This window comes from Panthera uncia, assembly GCF_023721935.1.
Source record: "Panthera uncia isolate 11264 chromosome A1 unlocalized genomic scaffold, Puncia_PCG_1.0 HiC_scaffold_17, whole genome shotgun sequence".
Lineage (NCBI taxonomy): Eukaryota > Metazoa > Chordata > Mammalia > Carnivora > Felidae > Panthera > Panthera uncia.
Window position 1 is genome coordinate 103,399,727 of NW_026057577.1, and position 13,035 is coordinate 103,412,761.

Sequence of the window (13,035 nt, forward strand, 5' to 3'; positions counted from 1 at the left end):
TTTAAAGGACAAAGTTAATGAAGACCTAACTCCTAACTGCCACAGACCATTTTTATGTATATAATACTTAAAGTGTAGTCAATCACTTAGACCCCAGAGATGTATACTGGAAGATACCAGCAGACTCAGGAGAGAAAGGACTTAGGCCAGGAGTTTGTATTGAGAGTCCAGAGGCTGTTGTGGGTAAGAACTGGACCTGGAGTCTGAAACTTTCCCTTCAGGTTTGCCTCTGCTCTTAATTTGTCTTAAGACCTTGAGGATGCTTTTAAACTTCTTGGGGTCAGTTTTCCAAGCCTTAAAAAGACATGTTGGACAAATATGCAGTGTCATAACTACTGAGAATTTCTTTTATCATTTTCTCCTATGAATCTCATGTGACAACCTATTTTTTTTTATCCTAATGGCATTTATTAAGAATCACATTCCATTTTAAAATTATTTGAAGCCATGTGACTCCATCAATTCAGAGTTCTTTCATGGGCATGAGATAACCAGTGTTTCCACATGCACATGATTTGATCCTGTATTGACAAAGGAAAATTACTGAATGTATGCTATCTACTGATAACATGCTATCTTCCTATGGATGAATTTAGGATTCCCTCTCTGCAGTGTTGTTCCTGTTACTATTTTTGAAAACTCTTAGTTGGAAGTTACTAGATTGGCTGATTCCTTGGGTCTTTTGAGGAGTCTGTAAAGGGTGTTTCAGCAGGCAGGTAGAGTAGAGATTGTGGGCTGTGTAGGGTTGGGAGTAGAAGTTTGATGATATAGACTTCATTTTGCAGAGTAGTTTTAGTTTTAGAGAAAAATGAGGGGAAAGTATAGTAAGTTTCCAAAGACTCCCTCAATTCTTCTCCCCCATTTCCCCTATTATTGTTATTAATATTTATTTATTTTTGAGAGAAAGAAAGCACACATACATGCCCATATGCATGCATTCAAGTGGGAAAGGGTCAGAGAGAGAGAGAGAGAGAGAGAGAGAGAGAGAGGATCTAAAGCAGGCTCTGTGCTGACAGCAGAGAACCCAGTGTGGGGCTTGAACCTGTGAACTATGAGACCATGACCTGAGCTGAAGTTGGATACTTAACTGATGAGCAAACCGATGTTTCCCCCATTTCTGCTATTATTAATATCTTTCATTAGTCTAATACTTTATTACAATTGATGTGCCATATTGACACATTATTGTAACATAGTATAAAGTTTATGGTTTATACTATTGTTGATTTTTATGTTATGTATTTTATGAGTTTGGACAAATGCATGATATTATGTAGAATGGTTTCACTGCCCTAAAAATCCCCTATTCTCCACCTATTTATCCCTCCCTCCCCCCAAACCCCTGACAACCGTTAATCTTTTTACTATCTCCGTAGTTTTACCTTTTCCAGAATGTCATGTAGTTGGAATCATATAGTATATAGCCTTTCCAGATTGGCTTCTTTCATTTAGCACTATGTATTTAAAATTCCATGTCTTTTCATGACTTGATAGCTCATTTCTTTTTATTGCTGTATAATATTCCTTTCTATGGATTACCAGTTTGCATATCCGTTCACCTATAAAAGGACATCTTGATTGATGATGCCTTTTATTTAGCTGGATTTTTATTGATATAATTATAGACTCACATGTAGATGTATGAAATAATACAGAGTGATCCCATGTGTACCCTTTACCCAGTACCACAATAGTAATACTTTGCAAAACTATAGTACAACATTACATAGTACTATACCATATTCATATAGGATATGAACATTGACAAATCCACCACCTTACTCAAATTTCTCTAGTTTTACTTGTAGTCATTTGCATATGGGTATGCTTTTCATTTTGTAAAATTTTCTCATGTAAGGTCTGTGTATCTACCACCACAGTAAAGATATTGGGCATTGTCATCACTACAAGGGTCCTTTCTATTATATTTTTGTAGTAGCTACATCTACCTTCCCTCTGTCCCTAACCCTTGGCAAGCGCTAATCTGCTCTCCATTTCTAAAACCTTTTCATTTCAGAATTATGTTAAGTAAATGGAATGATGCAGTGTATTTGTTTTCTATGACCTCCATAACAGAATACCACAGACTGCATGGCTTAAAAATGGATATTTATTTTCTCACAGTTCTGGAGTCTGGAAGTCCAAGATCAAGGTGTCAGTGGGTTTGGTTTCCTCTAAGACCTTTGTCTTTGGCTTGTAGATAGTCACCCTCTTGCTGTGTTCTCACACAGTCTTTCCTCTTTGCCAGCACACCCTGGTGTCTCTTTGTGTGACCAAATTTCATCTTCTTAGGATGCTAGTCAGATGAGATTAGGGCCCACTCTAAGGGACTTATTTTAACTTAATCATTTCTTTAAAGACCCTGTCTCCAAATACAGTCACATCCTGAGGTACTGAGGATTAGATATTCAACATGTAAATTTTGAGGGGCTGTGGGGGGAAATAAGTCTGTAATATTCAGTATGTAATCTTTCGGTACTGGCTTTTTTCATTCAGCATAATTCTCTTGAAATTCATCCAGGTGTGTCAATACTTTGTTTCTTTTTATTACTGAGTATTAGCCAATGGAATATTGCTTAATGCCTTTCTATTCCATGTACTTGAAGCCTGTGCATATAATGCTTTATATTAGGGGTCCCGAATTAATGCAAACATAGAATAAGTTAAACAAAAAGGTAAGAAAGCCATGTAACAGACCAACTTTAGCACCAATGTCCTTACACTGGGTTACCATATATCAGCTTTGAAAACCAAGAATTGTAATTTTATAATCATTCAAAATTAATTGTTTAAGTAGTTACTTTTTGGAGGGAGGTACTTACTACTAAAATATTCTAAATTTAAGCATTGAAAATATTTTTGTGATCTAATCTTTCTCTTGATTCCATATTTCTTTTGGAAGTGTTTTAAAATACAGATTTCAACTCTTTTGGTTGCTTTTGTCATAAATCCTTCTTCTCCATGAACTGCTACTTTTGTTAATGTGATCTTCCACCCATGACTGGATTTTAGCTGCTTTTGTCTTTTTGAAAATCTGCTCATGAGACAGAGATTATGGTTCACGAATCTTAGATAATTTAGTTGGGACATACAAGGTCTCCTGCCTGATATGCAGAAAACAGGGGCAGCCTGAAGAATGATAGCAGGAAATACCAATAACAAAACTCCCAGAGAACCCCTGATTCATATGAAACTAGACTGAATTGATGTCTAATTTATAGATTATTTTCAAAGCCATAAGATTTTGTTTGGTTTCAAGCCTAGAATATAATAAGCTAAGATGCCAATGGGTTCTAGACAGTAAAATTATATTGCAATTCACACGAGGCCTAAATGATATAATTATATGTTGTGGGAACAAAGGTCTTTAAAATTGTACGATTTCATTGTTAGACTGATAAAGCAGTGAACATATTAGAGATAGTTTCTGTATCCTTTTATTTAAAATAACAGTTTATACTGGGTCTTCTTTAGGCTTCAGATGATCAGCCCAACACATTATCTTGAACTTTTTGTGGAGTATCACCAACAAAGCAACAACTACACTACTACTGCCACTAACATTTTTTGAGTGCTCAGTAGGAGCCAGGAGTCATGCTGGCCACTTTAAATAATGGAAGCCTCACAGAATCAGGGACTGTTATTATTTTTTCCTCTTGAGAGGCAGGAACACTGTGGCTTAGGGTTAAGTTAACCTGGCCAGAGTCACATCACCTAGGAAAGATAGGGAGTCCAGCATCATAAATTTTGTATTGAATTTTTTCCAATTCTAAATTGAGAGGGTAAAATTGTAAAAATAACAACCTTTAGAGATATCTAGTTCCTGGATAAAACAGAGGAGATTCTGAGCCACTGAGATGAGCCAAAATGTTAATGTAAAATCTCCAAAGTCCATGGGTACCTGCAGATTTCTCTTAGTTTTTGTTTGTCTGTTTGTTTGTTTGTTTTTGTTTGTTTGTTTTTTGTTTTTTAATCCCCTCATGCTGAGAGCCCTCACCTGGGGGGCTGGACCCAAATAGAAGGTACCATGGAACACACTGGGTGTTCATCAGTACATCTATGGATTGCTATATTAGAAACCTATGCCCTAAATAGAAAATTAATTCTAAAAAATATAGTGATAAAAATATACTTGTACATAACCTTAAACATGTCCACTTAGACTAATACCTATTTTAGGAGACATAACTCAGACATCCTCATGAATAAATTGGAACAATTTATTTCAAAACCATTCTACAGGAGCACGGCCCAATAGAACATTCTGCAACGATGGAAATGGTCTATATCTGTCCTGTCCAATAGTAGACTCTACTGCATGTGGCTACTAACCACTTGAAATGTAGCTATGGAGACTCAGAAACAATGGAATTTAAAATTTTACTTAATTAGTTTAAATTTAAATAGCTACATGTGTAGTTACTGTATTGGAAAGTACAATTCTAAAAAGTAAAGACTTATTTATAACACATACCATAAAAATTTAAATATACCTGTTCCTCATATTCCCTTTATTTCTTTCCCTGGGTAGGAGAGTGAGGAAGGGGTTAGAGAGGGAAGTGTCGAGTCCAAATGTAAAATCATTTTCCATGTTTACCTGTCCCAAATTCAAGCTGTGTTTTGTTGACAAAATTTGGGAAGGTTGAAGAGTTGGCAGGCCTGTCTGTCCCCTTGCCTGCATGAATGTGTCAGCACCTCATTAATCTTGTATTAAACTGTGAAGGCCCTTTCCTTCCCACTATGGGCCTGTTTTTAAAGGACACTTCAGTGCCCCCTCTGCATCTCACAGATTTTTTAAAAATTTACAAGTCCTGTAGATTAATTTCAGCTTATGTTTTATTTAAAGATATCTTAATCATTCACAAATTGGAATGAGAGAAATTATTTTGGGAAGCGGGAAGTTAAAATGTACTGTCGTGAGTTTTTGAGGAACATATTAGGTGTTTATTTTCTAGAAATTAAACGCATGAGGATTCTGTTTTATCCTTCTCCAATTTGAATTGAAACTTCAGTGAAATGATTCTGTCACACAGTGGTCTTGGTGATCCTTCTTTTGCAAAGAAAAAAAAAACACATAGAGTGTGGTTGTTGTTGTGTTTTTTTTTTTTAACTTAACCGTTTTTGTCATTTTTGTTCAATGTAAGAACTAGATGACAACATCTTTAAACGATACTGAATATTTTAAGCCTAAGCCTGTAGCATTTTGTCTTACAGGTGCATGGTGAATTGTATTGCTTTTTTTTTTTTTTTTCCCTCTCAAGACAGACGTCTAGAATAACAACTTTCTGTATTTCCTGACACTGGAAACAGATACCGTTTGGGATTCCTTTTATAGTTTCTTCAGCTAACGACTCCAGTGACCACTCAATTGTGGTCTCGTAGTAAATCAAAAATTCTTTGAAAGACCCAGCTCTGTTATATAATTATAAATGTCCCACCTCCCTAACTAAAAAGAAAGTGAGTTTCTCTTGCCTTAAATAATATGGACTCTACGTTGGCACATAATACTTTTTGAAAATAAAAGAATGGACCACTTTCTTCTCTTTCTCCTCCTCCTTCTTTTAAACTACCCTACAATTGATGAGGCATACACATAATCTTCAGGCTGTGTCAGATCTGGTTGGTCAATCATGAAGAAAGAGAAAAACCACTTTGCAAACTGCTGCTTCAAGTGTACGCAGTCCTCCCATGAATGACTGGCCCTAGTTGGAATTTTGGTTTTCACAATTACTGAGGCCAAAACCCTGAGTCCCGGAATGGACTCTCAATTGTTTACTTTGTAGTTTAATAAAATGGAATTAAAAAATAAAATCAGGGGAAGATCCAGGTCTGGCCAGGAGTCAAGAAGAGGACCCTGACAGAGGGCCTCGTGGGAGGACCCCCAGAAGCCCTGCCCTGCAGTCATCCCTGGGAGACCCCAGGGTGGAATGACCACGTGTGTTGTTTCCTGACTTCCTCATCCGGGTCAGAACGACACTAGGGGCTTGATTTAAGGAGCAGGGCCTCGCGTCTACAGAAGGGAGGGCGTGGAAGAAAAAACGAACGAAAACTAATAACCAGGTTAAGGCAAATCAGATCAAGTCCAACCAACTCCACGGTAGTATTGGGAGCAGCGTGTTCGCAGCCTGCATTTCACTGCCGTCTTTGAGGCTGCGAGAAAGGGACTCCGCCATGTTTTCCCCAGTTGCGTTTAGGTCAAAGACGGCAACAGTGGAACTTTCAAGTATGGTTGGCGTTGGTGGGGGTGGGGGGCACTCCGCTAGGCTGGGCAGACAACAGTCAGGCTTCGGCCAAGACCCAGCGTCTTGCCCTCTGCTCAAGTCACGGGAGGAAACAGCGGCGTTGCACCAGACTCTAGAAGTCGGCGAAAAGGCTTCCTCAGAAACTGGGGCCTCAGTGTGTGCCAATCCTTGTAAAGCATTTCACCTCTTCAGAGGCTAATGCCTCTCAAAACCAAGAACAATTAAAGCGAGAGTCTTTCCAAGCAACTGGGGAATTGAGCAAAATAAATCAGAAATCCTCAGCCTCGGCTCTGGAGGTTCGCCTCATTATGAGAGCAGATCTATTAGCCCTCTTGCCTTTGTCTTTCATTTCTCAAGTGAGGTGATTCTAATTAAATTAATCTGCATGTCAATCTATCGGTGATCAATCAAAGAGCCTGAGGTCCCCCCTATGCTGCAGGGTGCTTGCGGCTGACAGGGGCTGATAATGGAGGAAGAAATAAACTGTCGAGGAAAGTTAATTAGTCAACATAATAGGTGGATTAAACGGGAGCTGGCTGATTGCTGTTTCCCATGTCAAAGCATGAGGTGGGAGCTGAAGCTGCAATTACAGACAATTATTATATTTGGTTGTAAGAGGTCGCATGAATAAACATCTCTCTGTGGGTTTCAGTTTTAATCCTCTTCCCCATTTAATATAAGGAGAAGTGTAGGTCATTTTTTTCTCATTGTAGTCAAAGTTCTCCGAGAAAACACCTTTGCCTGTGTCCCTTCTGGCAAACTGGGTTCAGAGTCAGTTATGAGATGGCCAGGGTACCTGAATTACATCTTGGGCCAAAGGCACCATTTCTTTTTCTTGTTTTGTTTTGTTTTGTTTGCTTGTTTTTGGCTTCGAAACACAGATCTAAGACCCTTCATTACCAAGGATCTTTTGGGGAGGGATTGTGCTGTTGGTGGTAATGGGGGTGAGGGTGGGGGAGGGGGAAGGAAGTTTGGTCTGATTAATTGAAGTAATGTGGGAAGAAAAAAGTACAAGAAACACCAGAAAGACGCCCAGGAGGGAAAGCTGCATCCCAGGTCTCACTGAAACCTCTCTTTTTCATTTCTCTATCCTCTTAACCCTGACACAGTGGGGGGGGGGGGTATATTTTAAAGATTCAAAAGATTTTTATTTGCATGATCAACTGTGATATCTGCTTCAGTGTCTAAACTGAAGGGTAATTTAGGTGAAACACAACCACCGTTGTGTAAAAAAATATGCTAATAAAGATCCTCTTGTTAAAATTATGGTTAACAGTGTACCTTCTGCTGTATAACTATAAACTGTGCAATTTTACTTAAAACTGCATCAAAAGCGTTCCATGCCAAAGACCCACTCATCAATAGCTCCTCTTGTTAGACTTGTACAGCATAAGCACCAGTTATTATGTGAAATAGCTATGCAATTTTCTTCAGCTCCCAGCTGTTATTTATTTAACTTGAGTTTATTACCCTCCATGCTTTTATATTAAAATGTTCATTCATTTCTCTCTTCTGTCTCCAGGTCGTGGTGTCTACGACAGTCAATGTGGATGGCCATGTCCTGGCAGTCTCTGATAACATGTTTGTCCATAATAACTCTAAGCATGGGCGGAGGGCTCGGAGGCTTGACCCCTCGGAAGGTACGCCCTCTTATCTGGAACATGGTAGGCAAATCATTTTCATTGGTTGGCATTGCTACTTTAACTGTGAATCTATTTGGTTTCTTTCTTCCAACTCCACCACATTTTCTACTCTGTTTCGAATTTCAAATGTTCTATTGAACGTTATTGATACTAAGTATTGAAAGACAGGAAGACATCTTGGAGGCCCAGCCTTTCTTGTTGCACGTCTCTCTACCCTGGAAATGGCTGATGCATCTTTCCTTCAGGTTGAGAGAGACCTGGGTCTCCAGGGAGACCTGGACCACTGCTTTATTTTCGGCTCCCACTTGACTGAAAAATAAAGGAAGGCCAAAGGAAGGTCATAAATATTGTGATACATTTTGGGTTTATAACTGACTTGGTTGTTTAATGAACTCCACCATCTTTACAATCCTGCTGGTGTACCTCTGTAACTTCATATTAAACCTCATTTGGAGACAATGTCCAAAATCTAGGTCAGAGGCATTTTCTGAATTTGAAGCCCAAACTAAATGTCCCTCCTGTGCCTCCTGCATAATCTTCCCCTCATCAGCACATAATAGAGCCTGCTTTCTGTAGGTGGACTTTGTTTAGGTGAAATCACATTTGTCTTGAATTTGTGGCTAATCAGTGGTAGCTTTGAGAGGACTGGAGGAAACCAGATAAAAATTTGAATCAAGGAAAGTGAATACCACTCAAAGGAACCACGGGCTAGATTGAATGTACATCTGAATGTTTCTGTACTACACGTATATGTAATGTATTCTTCCTTCTGTCTGCTCATCCTTCCATTGATACATCCATCCACCCATCTGTTCATCCATTTATTTATCCATCTATCCATCCTCCATCCACCCATCCATCTATTCATCATTTATCCATCCATCCATCCAACCATCCATCCAGGAAATAATGATTGAGACTCTACTCAATACCAATCACCATGCTAGAATGTCTCTTATCTTCTTCAAGTTAAACTCTAAACCCATTTCTCTACTTCACTTTCTAGTTTGCTACGTCAGCAGGATTCTTTTAAAAACACTACTGCACAAATTACCACCTGATTGTCTGATTTTTCCAAGGGCTGTGAGCCGTCCATGAGATAATTCATAAGGTAGAAAACCCCCTTCCCTGCCAGCATTCTAATTTAATAAAAATACCACTATCATTATTTTGCCTGTTTTATTTCCTGCACTTAAGGAATATACAAACTACTTTTTATTAATTAGCCAGATGTAACACTCTTAGAAGGGATTCTTCACCAGTTTTACAGTCTTTTTAAAGTAAACCATCATCTTTCAAAAGCCGCTTCTTTATGGTTTCATTAGTGCTGAGATGGATGGATATTACTTTTTTACAGAAGGCCATTTGAAATACCTGCTCATGATTACATTCCTAGTTCCATTCCTGTACTTGAAATTATTCTGATCCTCACTTTATAGTAATATTGCCTTTTTAATACCCTTGGAGTCACTTAAGGCATTGTATTACTAGAAGTATTTAGAGGAAAGGAAGAGAAAAAACTAGGTATATACTCACTGGGCACAATTTGGAGAGCAGTGGCTTAAAAACTGAAGTCTTGTTTTTGACTGTGGCTGGTTAGTTACAATGGTTACTGCCCTGTCCAAGGACAGACTTGACTATCACTTTGAAATCTACCAGTCATGGGTTCATAGTTTCAAAATGTGCTCCAAGTGCAGACTACACCCAGCTCCCATTCCTGGCCTTGGGAAGTCAGTGACAGACCACATGACACCATGCAAATTGCAAATCATCCCTCTACTTGGTGGGGGGTGGGGGGGGCGGGGAACACAAACCAACAGAAACAACCTGCTAGGAAAGACACTTCTAGAACATGGAGGTCAGGAACATTATTTTGTATTGTGATGTGGAGGAAAGACGACGTAAATTCAATTTTTAGTTTCACCTCTGACCTTTACGTGACCTTGGACAAGTCACCTTACTTTTGGGGATCCTTAGTTTTCTTCTTGGTAAAATGAAGGTGATGATCTGTAGGGGTAAAAAACTGTGTGCCTTGAGTGGGGGCAGGTCAGGTACATAGGGGAAGTGGGCTGGGTGGAGACTGCAGAAGAAGGGCAAGTGTATGCTCTATTGTCCCACAGAGAGTTGTGGCCAAGGGGACTGAAGGCCCAGTGGGGCCAGATGTTCTAGTGTGGCAAGAACAAAAACTCCTGATTTTTAATTGTTGGTAACTAATTGTAAAATTTTTAAACCTAGAAGGGAAGAAGGGGGAAATGCCACTTAGGAGGAATAGAGCCATAGACTAACAGTTTGAGATCTCTAGATCAAAATGTCTCTAGGCTTCATCCCAGCTCAAATATCCTTGCTTCTAGGTATACATATTAATATTTCAATTGGAATATCATATTATTCTAAGTTTTAAAGGCAATATTTTATTCTTCGGCTCCAATTTACCAGTCTACGAGTGGCCGTGTGATTATTAACATATTGTTCATGAAAATGATGACATTTCACTTGTTCATAAATGGTTAACCAACAGTGGGGATGTGGCCATGTCCTGTCTTCTTCAGCTAGGGGGCCTAGCTCTCACCAAAGCCTTACATTATTTCTCTCCAGAATAATAAAAGGGTAGGCACCTTGAAATTCTTTGTAATGACAATAACATGGAAATCTGCTTCTCTGCAGAATGAATCAACCAACCACACATAACCACCCACTCATTTAGACACTTCAAAGTGATACATAAATATCTACTCAGCAAAGGATGACTATTGGGCTCTTTCATTGGGGATGTGTGGGAGTGGACCTAAATGCTAATGCATGTTGATTTGGGGGTATGGTAATACTTTATCTTACCATTGAAAAATCCTGTTTGAAACTGTCCTGTTTAAAACTTCCAGAACCAAACCCCTACTCCTTGGCTGCTCCAATCCTTCCTTCATTCCCACCTCAGACAGCCTCTGCACAGTGAGACTGCTGGCTATTTTCACCTTTTAGATGACCTGTAGGAGCCTTCATTTTTCCTCATTCTGGGCTTTTTACCATCTCATTTACAGGTAGCCTGAATTATTTTGAGCAACTCTGCACATCTCTATTTATATCCTGCTTGTCAGACAGTTGGAGGAAAGTTCCCTTTTGTAGCTCATGTTTCTGCATATAAGTAGAAATAGAGACCATGCTTTACATTCATGCAGTCCTCCCTGTGTGACCCATGGACTTCCAAACCTCCCTGCTCAAATAACTGCCCCTGGATTTCAAGTAGGAGAGTTCACAAAGGCAAATTTATTTCACAGAATCTTTCATGGTCCAAAGAGAGTGAATCCTGGCACGCTGTAGCTCATGGTAATTGCTCTCCCTCATTTTTTTCTTCATTCATAAATACTGAGATTTTCTTTGGCTGAATATTTATGGGAGAGTTTAGACTAGTGAGTTTTCGTCTTTAAGCAGTAGCTTTATGGAAGATATATGCTGTGGAGAGAGGTAGCTTCAGAAGGTGGCTACTCTCAGGGCTTCAATTTTTGAAAAAGCATAGACTTGGGGCCAAAGATGAAGAATTCTTGCCACCCATGGTAATGTACAACCCTAGCTTATGTGTCTGCCCTGTCTTCCCTTCATTTGGGCAAATTCCTGGGGACTGTATGCTGGGGATCTTTAAAGGCTTAGGGAGTGTTGATACTGTCATTATTGTTCTCTTGAGTTTCAGGTTGTGTTTACTTGAATTTAAGGCCAATTGTGGCATCAGTTTCTCTATTCTTTCCCCCTATGGCAAAATGCGGTGCCCTCACAAAGCTATAGTGCAGGGACCCTGTCAGCTTGCATGCGCTAACACTTTATTATCTAATGATCTAATATGCAACAAGGCAAAGTGCCGGTGCTCATCATTCTGACACAGAATGCCGGGAGAAGTGACTAAATTACTTTATGTACCATTAGCGCTAGCAGCTATGGTGAACTCACCGGCAGCATTTATGCAAATGCCTGTGAATACACTCTAGTGGCTTTGTCAGAAAGCCTTCTGACAAGCAGTTTAAATGCTCATTTTTTTTAGGGGACATTTTTTTTTTTTGGCGTGCATGTGTTTTTATCCCTTCCTTGCTTCTCTTTGCCTCTATTCTCTCCCCTTTTTGTATGGTTGGAGGACATGCCTTCTCTGTGATCACTGGGAAATCTGAGCAGGTCAGAGAGCTCAGCTGATCATCAGTAGGCACCCTTTCTGGTTTTAAGGCCCCAACTGGTGTTTTGCATAGTTAGGTTTTTTTTTTTTTTTTAAATCGGTATGAATTTGTATAGTTATCATATGTATTTGAAAAATCAGTAAACCTATTAATCAAGAGTTTTTAGAAGGTGAACACTTTAATGTTAATGAGTTCTAACCTCAGATCCTACTTAGTTTCTTGGCTCAAATATAGATGATTTTAAATACCCATGCTTTTTAAAATTGCAAAACAGTTGAAATTTAGTTTTTGTAGGCATGAGATACAAATGAATTAAATTTCCCTTTAAAGTAATTCTACAGATAAAGACATGAAGTATAAATGTGCCAGCATCCCAGCATAAAACAAACCTAAACAAAAGTAGGGTTTGGTCAAACTAAAAACACTTTATAGAAGAGAGAGTGGTAATAGAATCACTGGGCCCATCTCTTTGCTGTAATTACAGCGTTAGAGAAGTAGAATCAGATTTTCCCCACCACCAGTTAGTTCTGACCTCTCCATTGTAGTTTCCCTTTCCAGCTGTCCCTGACAATATGGTGTTATTCTTGCTCTTTAGCATTTGACCTTCTTTAATCCTTTTGCTCCAGACAGAAGCAGTTTTTGCTTCTGTTGGTTGCCCCTGGGTATCCAACCCCATTGACTCCCTGTGCCCAGCTGCACTTAAATTTGTTGTTTTATGGACATGTGGAGAAAGATGATTCAGGCTTGGGAAGATTGCTCCAAATTGAGAGACAGCATGGAGCTTCCAACAGAAAGGAGAGGCCCCCTCTTCTCCCTTCTGTGTAATGAGGCCCTAAGAAGTGGCTAGTAAATATCAGCCAGATCTAACAGAGGGAGGATCGGGCTGTCTGAGAGAAGAGCTGGATTCCGGACCTGACTCTGTCATGAACTAGCTGTATGACTCTGGGTAGGTACTTTGCTTCTGTGGCCTCAGTTTGGTATGCATTCAATGAGAGC

At 39.3% G+C, this 13,035-nt stretch overlaps 1 protein-coding gene across 2 annotated transcripts in view; it reads left to right on the forward strand.

The window, feature by feature from the left end:
* EBF1 (EBF transcription factor 1) overlaps positions 1 to 13,035 on the forward strand; it is a 389,099-nt gene that overhangs the window by 255,155 nt on the left and 120,909 nt on the right. For both annotated transcript variants that reach the window (XM_049647877.1, XM_049647878.1), the window contains exon 8: positions 7,765 to 7,906. In XM_049647877.1, coding sequence (XP_049503834.1) covers positions 7,765 to 7,906 — 142 coding nt within the window. The remainder of the gene's footprint in view (positions 1 to 7,764; positions 7,907 to 13,035) is intronic.